The following is a 17,823-nucleotide window of genomic DNA, read 5'->3' as shown; positions in this document are numbered from 1 at the left end:
TTTTAAAGATTTGAATTTTTTTTATATAGCTTTTTTTATATTTTTTGTATATTTTTAATATATAAACGTACTTTTTAAATACTTATATGAATTTTTAAGTATTTTTACGTACTTTTATGTATTTTTTGTATTTTATTACGTATTTATGTATTTTTATGTATCTTTACGTATTTTTTTAAAAGGTTTTTAAATTTTTTTTATCTATTTTAAATGTATCAACGTATATTTTATGTATTTATATAAATTTTTAAGTATTTTTTTTGTATTTTGGTATATTTATCATGTGTTTATATATTTTTAAAATTTTTTACGTATTTATATGTATAGTTTTAAGTATTTTTATATATTTTGGTATTTTTTTTACGTATATATGTATGTTTTTAGTTCAAGATTCATTGTAAACTAACTATTTAAAAAAACACTAGAGTACTTCAAAATAAATACTTTTCAAATACGATCAATAGCAATCAAGTTTACGAACATCGTTATTAACGATAAAGATATGCGTAAACTCTGTTCATCTACAAACTGAATTTATGGGAAAATTGGAAGAATTTACCTGCAAAAATAACATTGATTGTTAATGATTGTCTTTGAAAAATGTTTGTTTTGAAGTGCTCTAATGTTTTTTTCTTCATTTACAAAGTCTAATAGTTAGCTTATAATAAAATTTGAAATAAAATATAAATACGTAAAAAAAATTACCAAAATATATATAAATACGTAAAGCGTACATTTATATTTTTAAAATGTGTAAAAACAGTATATATAAAACTTATAAATACATAAATACATGAAAAATATACCAACATACATTAAAGTACGTAAAAATACTAAAAAAATCATATAAATGCGTACAAATATGCTTATACATTTAAAATACATAAAAAAAACTTAAAAAACTTTTAAAAAAATATATAAAAATGCTTCAAATATATATATAAATACAGTTATATATTATATACAAATTTTGAAGAAATCTGTAGAAAATTATCATTATTTTGGAAAAAATAACGATTTGGTTTCATTACGTGCTGAACATATCAAAATTGGCTAAAGTGAAAAAATTTACAAGTTTCTTGGACTTTTCTATTAAAAAATAATTTTGAGACTTAATTGTTAATTTTTTCAAAATAGTATGACTTTTCTAAGGAATTTCCTTTATGTAGTTATGTTCTTTACATTTGTGTATAGGTGGAAATTTTGATTTAGATATTTGGCTATGCTTTTTCTTGCCTAGAATATATATAAACACGTAAAAGAAATTTTAAATAATGATATATTTAGAAAGTTATAGCTAACACATTTTTTTAGTAACATTAGGTTGTTATGTTTAGTAAATCAAAAATCAACTATAATTTTTTTTATTTGTCAAGTTAATATTTCAACAAATTTATTGAGCTATTGTTTTAAATTATTTCAATTATACTTTTTGTTGAATATAAAATAATTAATATTTTATATAATTATATATATTTCAATTGGCTAGTCATCTAATTTTAGCTTTTTAGCTACTCTGACAAATGAAGTCTAAAGATAAAATAGTTAAATGAGGTAAAAAAAAATCTCAAAATATATTTACAATAGTAACTATTTTTATAAAAATGGATAAAAATATATTTATCAATCAAGAATAATAATAGTAGTAATTTGGTATGAAAAAAAAATTATAAAACATTTTAATTCATACTTAGTTTAATTTGTTTCCTTATAGTTTATATATTCTATTTATTTTTATTCGACCTTGTCTACTATGCCAAAAAATTATACATTTTAATATTTGACATTTTTACCGATTTATTCATAAATTTTGAAAAATTAAAATCTATTTTGCAGCTCAAAAGCATTTTTCAAAATGTTTTTTCCATTAGTTTCAAAAATAAGATTTTTAAAAACATATAAAACTTGACTTTAAAGAAAAAATAGTTTTTTAACTACAATAGTTTCAAAGTGAGATTTTAATTAAGCCATATATTTTTTAACTTATTTACTTATTCGTTTTTGTCACCGTAAAAAACTAATTCATATACCTTTTTTTAATAAAAACATTTTTTTGCTACCATTATAAAATCAATAAATACTTTTATCCAAAAATACTTTTAGAGTTCAAAAAGGAATTTCAAACTCCCATTAATGTATATTACCTTCTCAAATGAGGGTCTTTTAAAATGTTTATACATTTTTAGGCAAAATATTTATTAACTTAAATCAACAGAAATTATAAAAGATAGATTTAATTTCATGTAAGCCAATTCGTTTAAAGGTTATATGACCACCTCTTTGACAAAAATATTTTATAAAACATATTATATTTATTTCATAAAACATATTATACTAAAACACAACCTGACGAATAATACACCTCACATCTTATTTTTCTTTTTTCAATTTTGAAATATCCTTTAAATATTTATAAAAAAATTGGTCCTTCATTTTTACTTTATGGCCTTTTATTTTAATTTTTTTTACAGTTTTGACCTAGATTTTTAATAGTATTTATGAATTTGGTCCCTTAATTTTTCTTTATGGACCTTATATTTTTTTTTGAAGTTTTAGCCCCAAATTTTTAATGCTTGTTATGAATTTTGTCCCATAATTTTTTTCTTTACATTTTGGGCCAATTTTTAGCTTTTATTAAGATTTTTGGTTCAACTTTTTTTAACGAATTTTCCTTAACTTTTTATAGTTTTCTTTTTATAAGATTTTTCGTTTAATTTTTTTAAAAGTTCTTAATTTTATATGTTATTAAAACTTACTTTTTTCAAGTATGTCACATGTAAGTCTCACCCAATATATATATATATATATATATATATATATATATATATATATATATATATATATATATATATAGATTTTGAAATATATTTTGTATTTTGATAGCATTTGCTATATTTTAGAAGCACTTTGATAATAATTTAAAGCTAAAAAATGATTAATAAGAATGCATTTTAATTATCTTTTGTTTTCTATATACACATAAAATCTGCATTTAGGGTTAAAGTACTATTTTAACCCTAAACCCTAAACCATTTGTATGTTTGGCATATTAATTGAAAAACTAGTTGTTATGTGAAAAGCTAGCTGAAAAACTAATTGATAAAAAATAGTGTTTGGTAAACTAGCCGATAAGTTTGCTAAAATATATAAAATGACATTTAGAAGAATATGTTTTCTATAATTAATTAAGGATATATTTGAAAGATTGTAAAAATAATAATAATAATAATAATAATAAAATAAACTTCTGAAAAGATAGTGTAAATAGTTTTTTAAAATGCTACCTTAAAAACTATTTTTTAAATCGTCAAACATATCAATTTAAAAAAAAGCTCGAAAAATAAATCAATTTAATTTAATTTAGTTCTGGCACGTTAAACATAACCTCCTTTTCCATATATTTCAACAAACAAGCCTTACAAGTTCCCCTTGAACATAAATTGCCGTTTTTTCAACTTTTTATAAAGAGAAATTAAATATCCTCCTACCTTTTAACCCTACCAATCCTCCTATCCATTTAAATGATGACATGTGTCATATGAGTATCCTAAAATATCATTAAATCTCATTAAATAAGCATTAAATATTACACATGTCACCATTTCATTGGGTAGGAGGATATGTAGGAACAAAAAGTAGAAGGATATTTAATTTCTCTTTTATAAAACAAACATGTGTCTATATATATACTAGTAATGCGAACAAGCCGTGCTAAGCACGGCCCACGCGTGGTGTAAGCTTTAAATTTAAGTGGACATCATGGAAGAAGCCACTGAAAGTAAATCTCTACTATGGCTACGAAAGTTCAAGTTAAAGTAATTTAAAGAGCATACGAAGACTGAACACCCTCCTCCATTTTAACATGTTCTTCTTTTTTGGAAAAAGATCACTGGTAGGATACACATAAGCTACATAGGAAACAAAGATTTCCATCATTTCTTCACCACAAAAAAGTCAACTTGAATCCCATATGCCAATAATGCTCAAAAGCATACTTTACGGAAAAACATGAATTGGGGAAGGGCGGTTAAACGCGCGAATGATTTCTTCCATGATGACACGCACGAATGATTCTTCCATGATGACAGTACATCATCCCTGTTTCTACAAAAAGGCCATAAAAATGAACATAATAGTTTTGAATACATACCTATATGCATTGATATTACCAATCCAATTATAAGGCTAGCCCATAGACCAACGCCAACAGATTGGAATAATTGTTTGTAAATTAAACTCAATTGACTTTAGGAATGCAAATAAAATCCCCTTTATGCCATTTTCATTTACATCATGTAAGAGTATCAGTAAATAAGCGGGTGTTTGGTTTACCATGTTTTTGTAAGGAATGGAAATAATAAAAGATATGAAATTTGAAGGAACTGTAATTTGTCATGTGTTTGACCGGAAACAAAATGAAATTACAAACTAAAGTAAAACTTAAACATTGCAATTTTAACCGAATGGGGCATGGGCATCACTAAAAAGTGTTCATCTTTTAGAATAAAACAAATTATCCGCGAAAAAATGTTATAAAAAGTGACTTGTAAAGAGAAAAAAAAAAGAATACGTTTTCCTGGTAGACACGAATTCTAGTATGTAAGGGTATTTTAGACATTCGTGTCCAGAAGCCACAACACTTTCTTGAGACTATGAGCTTACGTTGCATTCTATTAGCTTGGATTTCTTGAATTTATTTTCATGTTTAGGTTCTTTATAGGTATGATCATACTGTTCTTTTGTATTTTAAGAAACCATTTCTAGTCTATGATCAATATTCAATGGACATATGTATGTAAGTAGTATAGAATATGTAAATTAATAGAAGAAAGTCACCTCAAAGTGAAGTTCAAATTAATCTGGATATTGGTGTCCGTTTGTCTTTATTATTCGAGCTCCGAATGAAACTGTGGTTTTTATTAGAATCATTTCACCACCTTAACATGGAGTTAGTATTACTCATTTCCTTCCCTCTATTTTCTGTCCACATAAACTTCAAATTAGTTGAAAACATCAATTGATAAAAGAATAGCCCTAATGATAGACTTCAATGGCGAGGGAACTTTGCAATTTTTTTGAATTCAAGCCCTAATCCTCTTGAAGCCTCTTGCATACTAAAATGATTTTTTTTTATTAAAATGTTGAATCATAAAAAATAAATAAATGAAATATGAATGGTTTGTTTTAATGGATGCTTACCATCTTTGGCATGTTGATCATGGTGTAAGAAACGGAGACTTTTGTATTTCAACGATCTACTGAGCGGTGACAAGGAGCTAGGATTTGAGAGATGAACACCAGATTCAGTAGGGAGAAGGATGTGGAAACCATAAGCTTGTATACATAAATCAAATAAAGAAAAGAGAATTCAAATAAGGGGCAAGTAAACTTATAATGCCAAGGGACAATACCTCTTAGACAAATAAAAGTAACAAATAAAATATGGTTTCAAAATAATATCCTTACTATTCAGTAGAAGAAATTTCATTTCATTATTATTCATCAAAAACCATTGTTTAATATATTTTCATAAAAATCAAGAGAAATTCATAAGAATATGAACACTTACGTAAATTCCATTGCTTTCTTAATTAATTAAGGCATAGTAGGCTAGTAGCACATCACCACTTGTTGGTCGTTCTTCAACCATCCAGATAGAGATTATATAAGACTTGGATTGAATATTCCAACACATCAAATCTCTGAAAATTAATATCCTAGAGTATTTCATTATCGAGAAGTGGAACAATTTTATAATTGCAAATAAGACAAAAACACTCCTTTTTAATCCAAAACTCGTATTAGAAATCTCTTCTAAATCCTCTAACTTCTCCATTTTACAAATCTTTAGCTATAAATTGTTTTCAAGTTTATTCTTGCATAAAAATAAACAGTTGACGTGCATGATAAGTGATCGACATTAACAAAAAAGATGATACATAAGCACATTCAAATGAATCAGAAACACATATTACTCTACCTTTTAATAATCATAATTTGATATAGTCGAGATCTGAAGTAGGATATCCTGAAGATACCAAACGAAGATCTGTAAGAAACAAAAAAGAATTCTCATTTAACGATCATGAAAAAAACTAAAAATTGAGTACAAAGATGTGTTTGTGATTGATTAGTGATGTAAACATGATTCACATATGAGTTCATCATGCATATATTCTATCTAGATCTCAGTCTGTAGAATATAAGGTTGTAAGTGGAAAATCAAGGGAAGATTATACAACTGAATAAAAGAAAGAATTATAATAAGAAATCAAATTTTTAACATGGATTACATATGAACCTGATTCTCAACTGGAACTATTGAGTAATTCAAACCAAATTTTCCAGTACGCAACTGAAGAACAAAAAAACCCATACAATGATATATAAAGATTAAAAGGGTACCTGATGAAAAAAAATACAGTGATAGATAAAGATTAAAAGGGTAATTGCTAAGCATTGGGCTTTCATTCAAAAATTTTAAGTATGGCTAAAAAATAGTGTTTATTAAAAAAGATAAATAAGAAAATAAGTAATATAAGGAAATCAACTTCAAGAAGCTTTTCAAAGATACACATTAGCTACCTTGTATCTCCTTCAAGTATGAAATAATCTATTAAATATGAAAGAAAAATATATATTAGGGATGATAAGTTGGTGGTTATGTGTTTTTCAATTGAGGCTAAAGAGAGGGTGTTACCAACAGAGACAATATTAGTAAAAATTAGAACAAAGAAATTGTTAAAAACATTACCTGATCAGAGTAGTATTGGCCCTTCTTTCTCTAAATTTCTTTGACCCAAAAGTGGTTGCACCGAATGTTTAGAATCGGGTGGAAGTCACACCCACTTGAACAAAAGTCTAAATACCTTTTTGGGGAGAAGAAGAAGCATATATTTATTACAGTAAGTAGAAACGAGAAGAAACGGAAAGAATGAGGTTTCGACAGAGAGAGGGGATTACCTAAAATCTTCGAGGAAGAAGACGTGGGTTGTCGCTACCAGTTGATTAAAAACCAGTGTCCAAAGAGGGTCAATGATTGGAGTTCCGGAGATTATATGAGGGAAATGGTGGTGGCGCTACAAGAAAGAGAGAAGAATCAGGTAAATCATCTAGGGAAGGGAAGAACAGCACCGATGGTATTACATTGTCTCAAACGTGGAGCAATATGTGTGGCCCATAAGGGCGGTGCTGGTGTAAGTAACATGTCCCATACTGAGGAGGGAAAGCTGACATCTTTTGCTTAAGTCGAACTGATAGTGATATTTTCTAATGAGTGGAAAGTTGACATGTTTTGCTCACTTGTCAAGCAAAATCCAAATGGATGAGACTGGCTCTTTTTCTATATGTCATGCCATCTGTCTGGGATAGTAGGATCGGGTCTTTAGCTCTGCTGATATATATATATGGTGTGCCATTGGGGCAGATAGTGGGATCCAAGTAGACCTCCTTCATTACTTGTCATTGGATTTTGATTTATGTGGCTTACAGTGACATGGCAGTCTCACAAAGCCTCTCATTTCAAATGGAGAGATCTTATGATAGAAGTTTTATATATATAGCACGGCCCACGGATACATTTAAAGAACATGCAATAGCTGTGAAAATATGATGCTACAGTAAGCAAACCAGTTATGAATTAAAATAACATTCATTTGAAAGTAAAATGCTATACTTGTGTATATTTTCCAAAGTACAATTGCTTAATATAAAAAAGTGTATTGTAGCTAATCTTTTTTTTCTCAACCATTGCGGCCCTCTATGACTTTGATAGTGTCCCAAAGCTTCACATGCATAATCCTGATAGGAAATAAATACCAAATATAAAAAGGCAAGTGTCTAAGGGAAAGAAAAGGATAGTAACCTTCACTTGGATAGGACAGGGTGATGTTGTAGATTTATTGTACGCAACGTATTTATTGAATCTTGATGATTGTAAGCAGAGCAAGTGGCATAAAGAACCAATTGATTTGTACCACTTGAGCATGAATGTCCCTCATCACTCAACTTGTTGGTTCATAATGAGAGCATTATTTAAAAAAGAAAATTCAGAGCCCGTTTTGTTTTCTTTTATGAATAGCTCGATTAATAGCTTCTTGGAGGCATACAACTCTTAGTTGATCAAACTGTGATATCACTAAAATACTTACTTCTTTGATTAATCACCGTTAAACCGATGTAGAAATATTCTATTATTATGTAATTGACCGCACCATATAAATGGTTTTAGTAAAGTAGAAAATGTTTGCTATCGAAAAACATCACCCAACTTTAGGGCAGTATAGGAAAAGGATCTGGTACCTGAAGGCACACCTAAAACTTTCATAATTGCCCCATCACTTATAACATCTGAGAGGATTTTAAAGGATGGATCTGACAAAATATCAGATACCTGCAAGAGAACCAACTATACATGAAAAACAAATTCAGCATTCCAATACTGGCTAAAGATTACGAAATTTTGGAAAAGCAATGTGAAGAAATGAGGTTCATGACACCGAGATTCTCAAATTAAGCTTATTTGAAGTAAATTATAACGTCCTGAACCAACAACACAATATCTGAAGTCATTGAATCTTCCAAAAGCAATATGACACCATACAATATACAGTTTAACCAAAATGTTTTTAGATTAAAACAATGTCAACACACATTCAATATGCCAATAGTCTATAATAAATACGATGAGGCATATATTTTTTATTTTTTTGTCATAGATAAAGGGGATGAGTTACCACTTGTCTTCTGTTTATCTATTTACACCTCTTTATAGAACCAAATTCCATAGTCAGTACCCTTAACAAAATGAAACGCAAAGCAACAAAGTTAGTTCCAATTCAGGTAATTTGGTCGAGATGTTTGCATGCACGATTCTAGGAACAAGAATTGTTTTCTTAATGGTTAATTTAGAACCTGGAATGCTCTCAACGGTTGATTGGCATTTCTCTTGTTGTTTCTTGAACCTAATTAAAATTACTTGTAATGATCACATCCAGGAAGTGGTAACTTCGTTTCCAAACTATAGATGGATCAGGAAATCAAAATATATATCAACCAAACAAAGGCATTTCTAAATGAGCAAATATCAAGCATGCTAGAACTTTACAAAAAAATAAAATAATAATAAAAAAAAAAATCTAAACAATGCTTGCTTCTGGTCAAGAACGTTTTACTTAAAAAAAAAAACAATTGTTTTATTTCGGTCACATTTAAAATTGCTTATAGACTCTGACATTACTTATATATACCACGTTCTTCCAAACGATTAATAGCTTATAGTATTTTATTTCCATCCTATGTAAAAGATATGCCTTGGTTGGGGTTTTGATCAAAAGTCACCACTATTGTGCCTCTTGAATTTCCTTATTGTGAATGCGTTTGGTGGATTGGGTTATCCAGACATCAGAAAGTATCATAGAAAAATAACAAGTAAACTACACATTACATTCAAAAGCTAGGGTTAACAAATTATGATAACTTTTTACCCAAAGAACAGTTCTGTAGAGAAAAGTATCACAGAATCAACGACTGAAATATACACAAACATTCAAATTTTAATTACCAAAAGTTAATTTGAAGATAAGAGAATAGATTACTTGACCTTTGAAGGAATATGCTTAGACAACCTTATTTGAGCAACTCCCAACTCTATTCCGTAGAGAATTAGATGATCCTGAAATCAAAATCCCCAAAAAAACAAATTAATCGGTTAAAGGTTAAGAATTTAACATACGTAACTTTGAGAAACTTACTCAGTGGGTGTCCAATGGGATTTACATATATAAAGTCATATCCAGAAGGTAAGACAACCTTAAAATTGGAAGAATGACAACCCTTGTCCAGTCACAATAGAAGAACGAAACCTTCAAGACGGAAGCAGATGGTGGTGAATGTATGATTTCATGGTGTGTATGTGTGTGTGTGTGTGTGAGAGAGAGAGAGAGAGAATGCGCTGGTTGTGCTTACAGTCGCACCTCCAATTAAGGGCGGAAGATCTTGAACATCGTCTCTCTAGTTGGGGATTTGGTGAAACAGGAAAGAAAAAGAGAAGAGGGGATGGAGTGGCGGTGACAGCTGCGATAGAAACCAGACCTGTTTGAATAGGAGTCGCTCTTCTCTTCGTCTTCAACCCTTCGATGGAGTGGTGAAAAGCAGAGAAAAACCCAAAAATTGGACTTCCAAATGATAATACCTAGACGATGATTTAATGTCTTTGGGAGGGTGCGGTGGTGTATTGGGAGTTGGGAAAACATTGAAAGCGGTGGAGATAAAACGTGGAAAAGAAAAAGAAAGGAGAGTGTCCAGAACCAGGGCATGTTGACGCCATCTGCTCTTCTCTAAATTCATCAAACGTGCTACGTGTCTTCAAGAAACACAGATGACTCACCTGGAAGAATCTTGCCTTTTTCTTTCTGAAATCTCCAATCCTACGCGCACAAGAAGAAAATTGAGTAATCCAGACGCGCCAAAAATTACCTATGCGTGTAAAGCACGAAGTCACCTCAACCAAAAAGCTTTTTGTATATAAATATATATATATATATATATATATATATATATATATATATATATATATATATATATATAGTAGGCGAATGCCCGCGCGTTGCGCAGAAACACCTATATAGTTGAAGTCTTTACAAATATATGTTTTTGTTTTTAAATACAACAATAACGTTGTTGTTAAATTTGATATAATAATTCATATACTAAATTGATATAGTATATTGATTATTTTGAATTATATGATAATATATACATCTATTATAACTGCATAATCTCAATCGTTTGAATGACTTCTACCCGCGAGTTACACATGAATAAAATTAAATATAATATATAGTTTAATGTTATTTATAGTTGTTATTGTTAATTAATTTTTTTAAATTTATTTGCTTAATTTTTTAATTTATATCATTATAATTATTTAAAACATCAAACATTGTTTTTTGATTTTAAAGTTAACAATATAATCATTTATATAGAGTCGTTTTTTAACTATTGTTATTGTAAGTTATTTTAAGCTACTTATTTGAAAACTTTTAACAATTATAAAAATATCTTTAGCAAATATTTTAGTTAAGTAGAGATTACAATTTAGTTTTTGCATTTATCACTACAATTTATCACTTTTAACTATTTACATAATATTCTTTGGTTTTTAAGTGGAACTGAAATTTATATTTAAGATGAAAATGTAATGTTATATTTAAATTAACAGTTTAAGTATTTTTTCCAAACTGTTCAAAAGTTGTAGTTTTAAACTGATAATGGTTTATATACAACAAAATTTTAAATCTAATAAATTAAGTAATAATATGTTAAAAGTTAAAGACATAACTTTATAAGTAGAAGTAAAAATATTATTTTAAAATTGAAATTTAGTTTATTTATTATTACACTTTAGGTTTGATATTTATTTAACGTTATTAACCAACTTATAATCATTATTATAAAAACACTACAATTTATCACTTTTAACTATTAATAAAATATTTTTTAGATTCTTTCAGTTAAACCAAAATTTATATTTAAGTTGACCATGTAATGTTATATTTAAATTAATAATTTAAATATTTTATGAAAATTGATCCAAAATTGTATCTTTAAAATGATAATGGTTTACATCCAACAATATATTAAAACTAATAAATTAAGTATAGTATGTTAAAAGTTAAAAAACATAACTTTATAAGTAGAAGTAAAGATATTATTTTAATATTGAAATTTAGTTTATATATGATTACACTTTAGGTTTGATATTTATTTAACCTTTTTAGCCAACTTATAATTATTATTAGAAAGAAATTAAAGAGTCATGGGAGTTTCAAATGAATATGGTGAAAGGAAAAATGCATGAGAGTTTCAAATGAATGTGGTGAAAGGAAAAATGTTTCATTTATAATATAGTATGATATATATATATATATATATATATATATATATATATATATATATATATATATATATATATATATATATATATAGCCTCATGGTTGTCAAAATCGCGATCCTGATCGTAGGATCGTACGATCCTACGATCCTAGGTATAAAAAACGATCCAGATCGTAAAAAGATCGTATTTGGGGTAGGATCGCAGGTAGGATCGTAAGTAGAATCGTAGGATCGAGATCCTACCTCCCTTGATTTTTTTTTTATTTTTTTTTTTGCAAATGAGTTTTTTTTACCACTTTATGTCTTTTACCCTTACCAATTTAGCATTTATCATTTTGTGTTGCGATTTATGATTAATATTTTGAAGTTTTTATAACTTTTGAACGAAAAATTGAATGTTTGAACTATTTTTCATGATTAAAAATTATAATTTAAAATTATATTTTATTTTGTGGGATCTTAGGATCCCGATCCCGATCTTGCAAACCCAAAAACGATTCTACGTAGGATCCCGATCTTGACAACCTTGTATAGCCCTACTGGAGTTTATTCATAAAGTAAATATATTTTTTTATTTTTTTTCACAAATAACCACTAATTTCAGGTCCTTTGCAAAATCATAAATTCCACGCCAAACATAAACACAAGTCTGTCCTTTTCTTTGGTTTTACACCAAAAAGAAATTTGAAATTTTCTACCGTCAATTTCACACTACCAAACTTATTTTTGGTGTTAAAATGATTTTTGAATATCCAAAAAAAAATAAAAAGAAAGTTACGATTTTTCCAAAAATATGACAAATTTCACAGTATATGAAAAACAATGCCGGTGTATAGGAAGAAAATTTCACAGTATATATAAAAAAATTAATATAATTTTTTTTGTGGGAACAATATATAAAAAACATTTCGCAGCAAATAATCCATTGCAAAATTAATAGTTTTTAAAAAAAGACACAAAAAAATAATAATAATAATGCTATTTTGTAGAATACCACCTCCAAAAGCTTCTAGTTTGTCTTTTTCTCGTATATATATCATGTAGTTTCTTGTAAAATATCTATCTTTCTTCCACACACACACAATCAAAGACATAGAGGTAAGGGACACATAAACTTATCATGTTGCATCAACTATATAACATGACAAAACAATGTTCATATTTTCTCCCAAAACACGTATTTGTAGATGTAAACAAATTCAAATACATTTCAAAGCATAAAAGATCATTTCGAACAAAATTAATTAAAAAAAAAAAAAAAAAGTTGGATGTATTTCTAATCCAAGTCATGTAGCACCATCTAAAATTCCTTAAACCGAAAACAATTCTTCCTCAACAAATGATTTGAAATGATGAAACCCCTCTTTACTAGCAATCACAATCAGACCTTTATCCAACTTGGTCATCGTGTTTCTGTATCTGAAGAAATAAACAACCACCACATAAGTTTAGTTTACGGTTGGAATTCAAGATTCCATTCCTTGGTTGAAAATTGTATGGAATTCAATTCCATAGTAGATATAAAGGTAGTTGAAGACATACCATTGTTTTGGATAACATTTTTTTGTAAAAATGATTGGACAGTTTTCCAATAAAGATCACCACCAGCCAGCCAGGTGTCCATGTGCATGCCATTAGGGAAGTCTACAAACGTTGCCCGTTTGTTCCGTGCAGCTGCTTTCGCATATAGCATCTGCATGTGAAGTGGCGGAACCATCTCATCGCGTAGTCCAGAAAGAAAAAGAATCGGTTGCTTCACCTGTGTCCAAAAGTCAAACGGTCAAACCAATCATTTCGATAATACCTGTAACATCCCATCCCAAATGCCAGACAGACAGACCGGCCTTGCATGGCACCTGGGATGTAATGTTACATTTTAAAGCCGTGAGGGTAGCAGATCCCATAAGAACTCCACAGTTAAGTGTGCTTAGGCGAGAACAGTGTTACAAATATGCATGAAACATGTGAATATATTATAGTTTTACCTCGCCGACTGTATCGAGGGTATTCCAGGGAGAACGGACAACAAAGTTAAGAATTTTTGGGCCTTTTGAGATGCTTCCACCGATAAACCATTTTAAAAAGGGTAGCAAAACACCAGCCATGTCTAGAATTGATGTAAATGTGTTCTCCAGTATTAGTGCAGCAACCTGTGATATAGTGAAAGTTCATATAAAAAAATATTCGGTTTTTTCTCAATATCAAAAATAAAAGATGAAAATGATGGAGATAAGATACCTTGTCAGGGTTATTTTTGGTAACTACAACACCAACTGCTCCACCAAGAGACCTTCCAAATACAACTATTTGAGAAGTGTCAATGTCTGTCCTCTGGCTGAGATGATCTAGAGCAGCCTAGTTGAAATTTATGAGATTCAGTTCAAATAAATTAAATAAGAAAAAGAAAAAGAAAAAGAAAATTAATTTAACTAATTATGGGTAGAAGGAAACCTGAGCATCCCTAATGATTCCTTGTTGAGATGGATAGCCATCACTAGCACCATATCTATTCGTTGTCAACAAGATATAAATTAGAATTATGAGAGCAAGATCAAGACATGAGACTTTAAATTCAATAACAAAAAAGACCAAAATACCCTCTGTAGGATAGCATGAAGATGTTACACTGCAACTTTTGTAGCATTATTCGCACCATCTCAAGGCGATGTGCAATATCTGTGGTTCATTGGTCAAGTCTTCCAATAACTAAACATTTGAATTCATCAAGATTTAGGATAATAAAAAGATAATATCAAGTTAAACAACTAAGAGATTGGTGAGACGTATTAATGATAGTTTATGTACATGAAAAAAAAAAAAAAGGATACTTCCAGCATTTTCTTGGAAGAATAGAATAGTTGGGCCTGCAAATCAAAGAAAAGTAAGCATTCAGTTCCGAGGTTAAGAATATGAAGGACTTAATGTCTTAATCACATGTGAACTTCACCCTTATCAGAAAACTGCAAACACTTTTGAACAAAAACTACAAACTGAACTAAGAGCAGAAACAAGATTTCTTTATCTTCTAAACATGTATGCATGTACGCATTGCAACGAAAGGAATCGTAGATTGTCAAAATTTGGGACTAAATAAGTTCTGATTCCAAATCAGAGTTCTTCAGTAATGAGCTTCTAAACCCTAAAACTCAGCTATGGTAATCAACTTCCTTCCGTAACCCCAACCTAGCAATCTGCTTAGGGCAATCTATTCCAGATCCTCCTTTATTGTTCAATATCGAAATAATCTGACTAATAGAAAACGAACCCTAATTCACCAGAAAGCCGAAATTTGCGAAAACTAAGAAAGAATCAACACGCAACTAAAACGAAAATGGAAACAAGCAAGCATTCATGGAGAGAGACCTGTGCAATCTGGCGAGAACTTGATGAACCAGGAGTGAAGGCGTAAACCATCGGAAGAAGTAAGCCATACATCTTCGTAAATCATGCGTAGTCGAGCTGGTGTGATTGGATAGGACTTGGTGAGACCAGGTAAAACCGGTACATAGACTAGTTTTTCCTGAAACACCACCAATAATGCCATTCCGGCCACCACTATTCCGCCCACTCCATACATCACCAAACTCATATACGACACCATCGCTAACTCTCACTCACAGACAACAGAAACACACTTTTCCCCAATCTGTACCCGTAGTCTCCGATCTTGATCGACAGTAGTTTTGCTAGCAGTCTATATTACAAAGAGTATGCTTTTGGGACTCAAAACCGATACAGGCGAGGCTGGAAAGGGGAAAACGAAATAAGGAAAAGCTTTGCTATTTGCTCCATTCATATTCGTGATTAACCAAAAAAAAAAAAAAAAAATCTAACATTTGCCTGGATAAATATAAGAAAAATATTAATTATAAAGATTGTTATCAAATGTAAATTATATTAATTAGGGATAATGTCATAAAAAGCCTTAAGTTTGGCAGAAAATGTCGGTTTTACCCTTCGGCAGATTTTTTGTTCGTTTATACCGCAAACTTGTCATTTTTTTGTCGGTTTTGCCCTTTTTACCTGCTATTGCAGGTTTCCAGGTTACCATGAATTATTTTTTTGCGAAAAAACCCTTAAGTTTACAAATATTTTGCAAAAAAACCCTTAAGATTATAAACATATAAATTATAAATATATATTCAAAATTTGATAAAAAACTAAATAGTTTTCTACTGAAACATATTTTTAGCTTTACGTACGGTAAATTTTATATTGGTTCGATATAAAGTTTTATATTTAAATTTTAAAAAAGTTACCTAGTTTTATCAAAATTTGAATATATTTATTAATTAATACTTAAATTTTTCAAAGAAACATTAAAAAAACGTCTGTTAGCTAATAATTAACTATGTTAAAACAGTTAAACATATGAATAATATGACATTAGTTACATTCAATTAATTTTTTAAAAAGGAAAATAAAAATATTTTATATGTTTAAAATGTTTGTATTTTAGAAATAATAAACTATCATATTTTTTTATAAAAGTAAATATATTTATATAATAAATTAGACAAATATATTTATATTTTATATGTTTAAAATGATTATGTTTATTTTTTATGTTTAAAATGTTTATAATATTTTTATAAAAAATATATGATAATATTATTATGTATTTTAACATATAAAAAATATGATACATTATTATTTCTGAAATACAAACATTTTAAACATATAAAATATTTTTTTTTCCTTTTAAAAAAATTAATTGAATGTAATTGATGTCATATTATTCATATGTTTAACTATTTTAGCATACTTAATTATTAACTATCAGACGTTTTTTAATTTTGCTTTGAAAAGTTGAAGTATTAATTAAGAAATATATTCAAATTTTAATAAAACTATGTAACTTTTTTAAAATTTAAATATAAAAGGTTTATATCAAACCAATATAAAATTTACCGCATGTAAAGCTAAAAATATGTTTCAATTTTAGTTTCATAATATAAGTTCAATAAAACTTATATTAGTTTTGATATAAACTTTTGACATTTAATTTTTAAAAAAAATTATTTAGTTTTATCAAAATTTGAATATATATTTATATTTTATATGTTTATAATCTTAAGGGTTTTTTTGCAAAATATTTGTAAACTTAAGGGTTTTTTCGCAAAAAATAATTCATGGTAACCTGGAAACCTGCTATTGCAGGTAAAAAGGGCAAAACCGGCAAAAAAATGACAAGTTTGCGGTATAAACGAACAAAAAATCTACCGAAGGGTAAAATCGACATTTTCTGCCAAACTTAAGGCTTTTTATGACATTATCCCTATTAATTATAGGAAATATTTTTTTATAATTAATGTATTTTATACTTTTAATTAAAAAAATATTTACTATAATAAATATATTTTATATTTAATTATGATAATATTTATAAGTGTCATTGGGACACATATTAAAAAATCTCATAAAAAAAATACAATTATTACATAAAAGATAAATCTTAGTTATTCATTCAAATGCTAAAATAATAAAAGGTTAATTTCATAAAAAAATACATAAAATTTTTACATTTATCGGTTTAAACCAAAAGTAATTAATACATAAAAGAGAAATCTTAGTTATTCACAGAAATAATAAAAGTTAATTTCATAAAAGAAAACATAAGATTTTTACACTTACCGACTTAAACCAAAAGTTTTGTTTTTTTCTTAAATAAAATCAACAAACGTTTTGGTTTGCAGGTTATGGTAAACGTGAAAAATATAAATTTTGGGAAAGTCAGACATTTTAAAAATAAATAAATAAATAATTGTCAAATATATAGGTTTTTTTATAGAACCTATAATTTTCCCAAATGAGCATTGAGTTCAAAAATCGTTTTTCCCTAGTATGGTATCATTATACGGCTACATATGACACCAAAAATGATTTGTATGATGTTTGGTACGTGACAATGTTTTTATTTTGAGATGG

General features: G+C 28.2%; 1 protein-coding gene across 1 annotated transcript; it reads right to left on the bottom strand.

Moving 5' to 3' along the window:
* Nucleotides 1-13,037: 13,037 nt before the first annotated feature.
* On the bottom strand, nucleotides 13,038-15,674 carry WAV2 (alpha/beta-Hydrolases superfamily protein). Its single transcript, XM_079053780.1, has 8 exons — nucleotides 15,259-15,674; nucleotides 14,724-14,759; nucleotides 14,493-14,571; nucleotides 14,347-14,401; nucleotides 14,134-14,250; nucleotides 13,881-14,045; nucleotides 13,438-13,654; nucleotides 13,038-13,314 (listed from the first exon to the last, which is right to left on the bottom strand). Exons 1-8 carry the CDS (start codon nucleotides 15,494-15,496, stop codon nucleotides 13,298-13,300), a joined length of 924 nt encoding a protein of 307 aa, XP_078909906.1. The 5' UTR covers nucleotides 15,497-15,674; the 3' UTR covers nucleotides 13,038-13,297.
* Between the last annotated feature and the right edge of the window lie 2,149 nt (nucleotides 15,675-17,823).

Source organism: Lactuca virosa, chromosome 5 (assembly GCF_052849685.1).
Source record: "Lactuca virosa cultivar CGN04683 chromosome 5, Lactuca_virosa_CGN04683_v6, whole genome shotgun sequence".
NCBI classification, from domain to species: Eukaryota; Viridiplantae; Streptophyta; class Magnoliopsida; order Asterales; family Asteraceae; genus Lactuca; species Lactuca virosa.
This window is presented reverse-complemented; position numbering and strand designations above follow the sequence as displayed.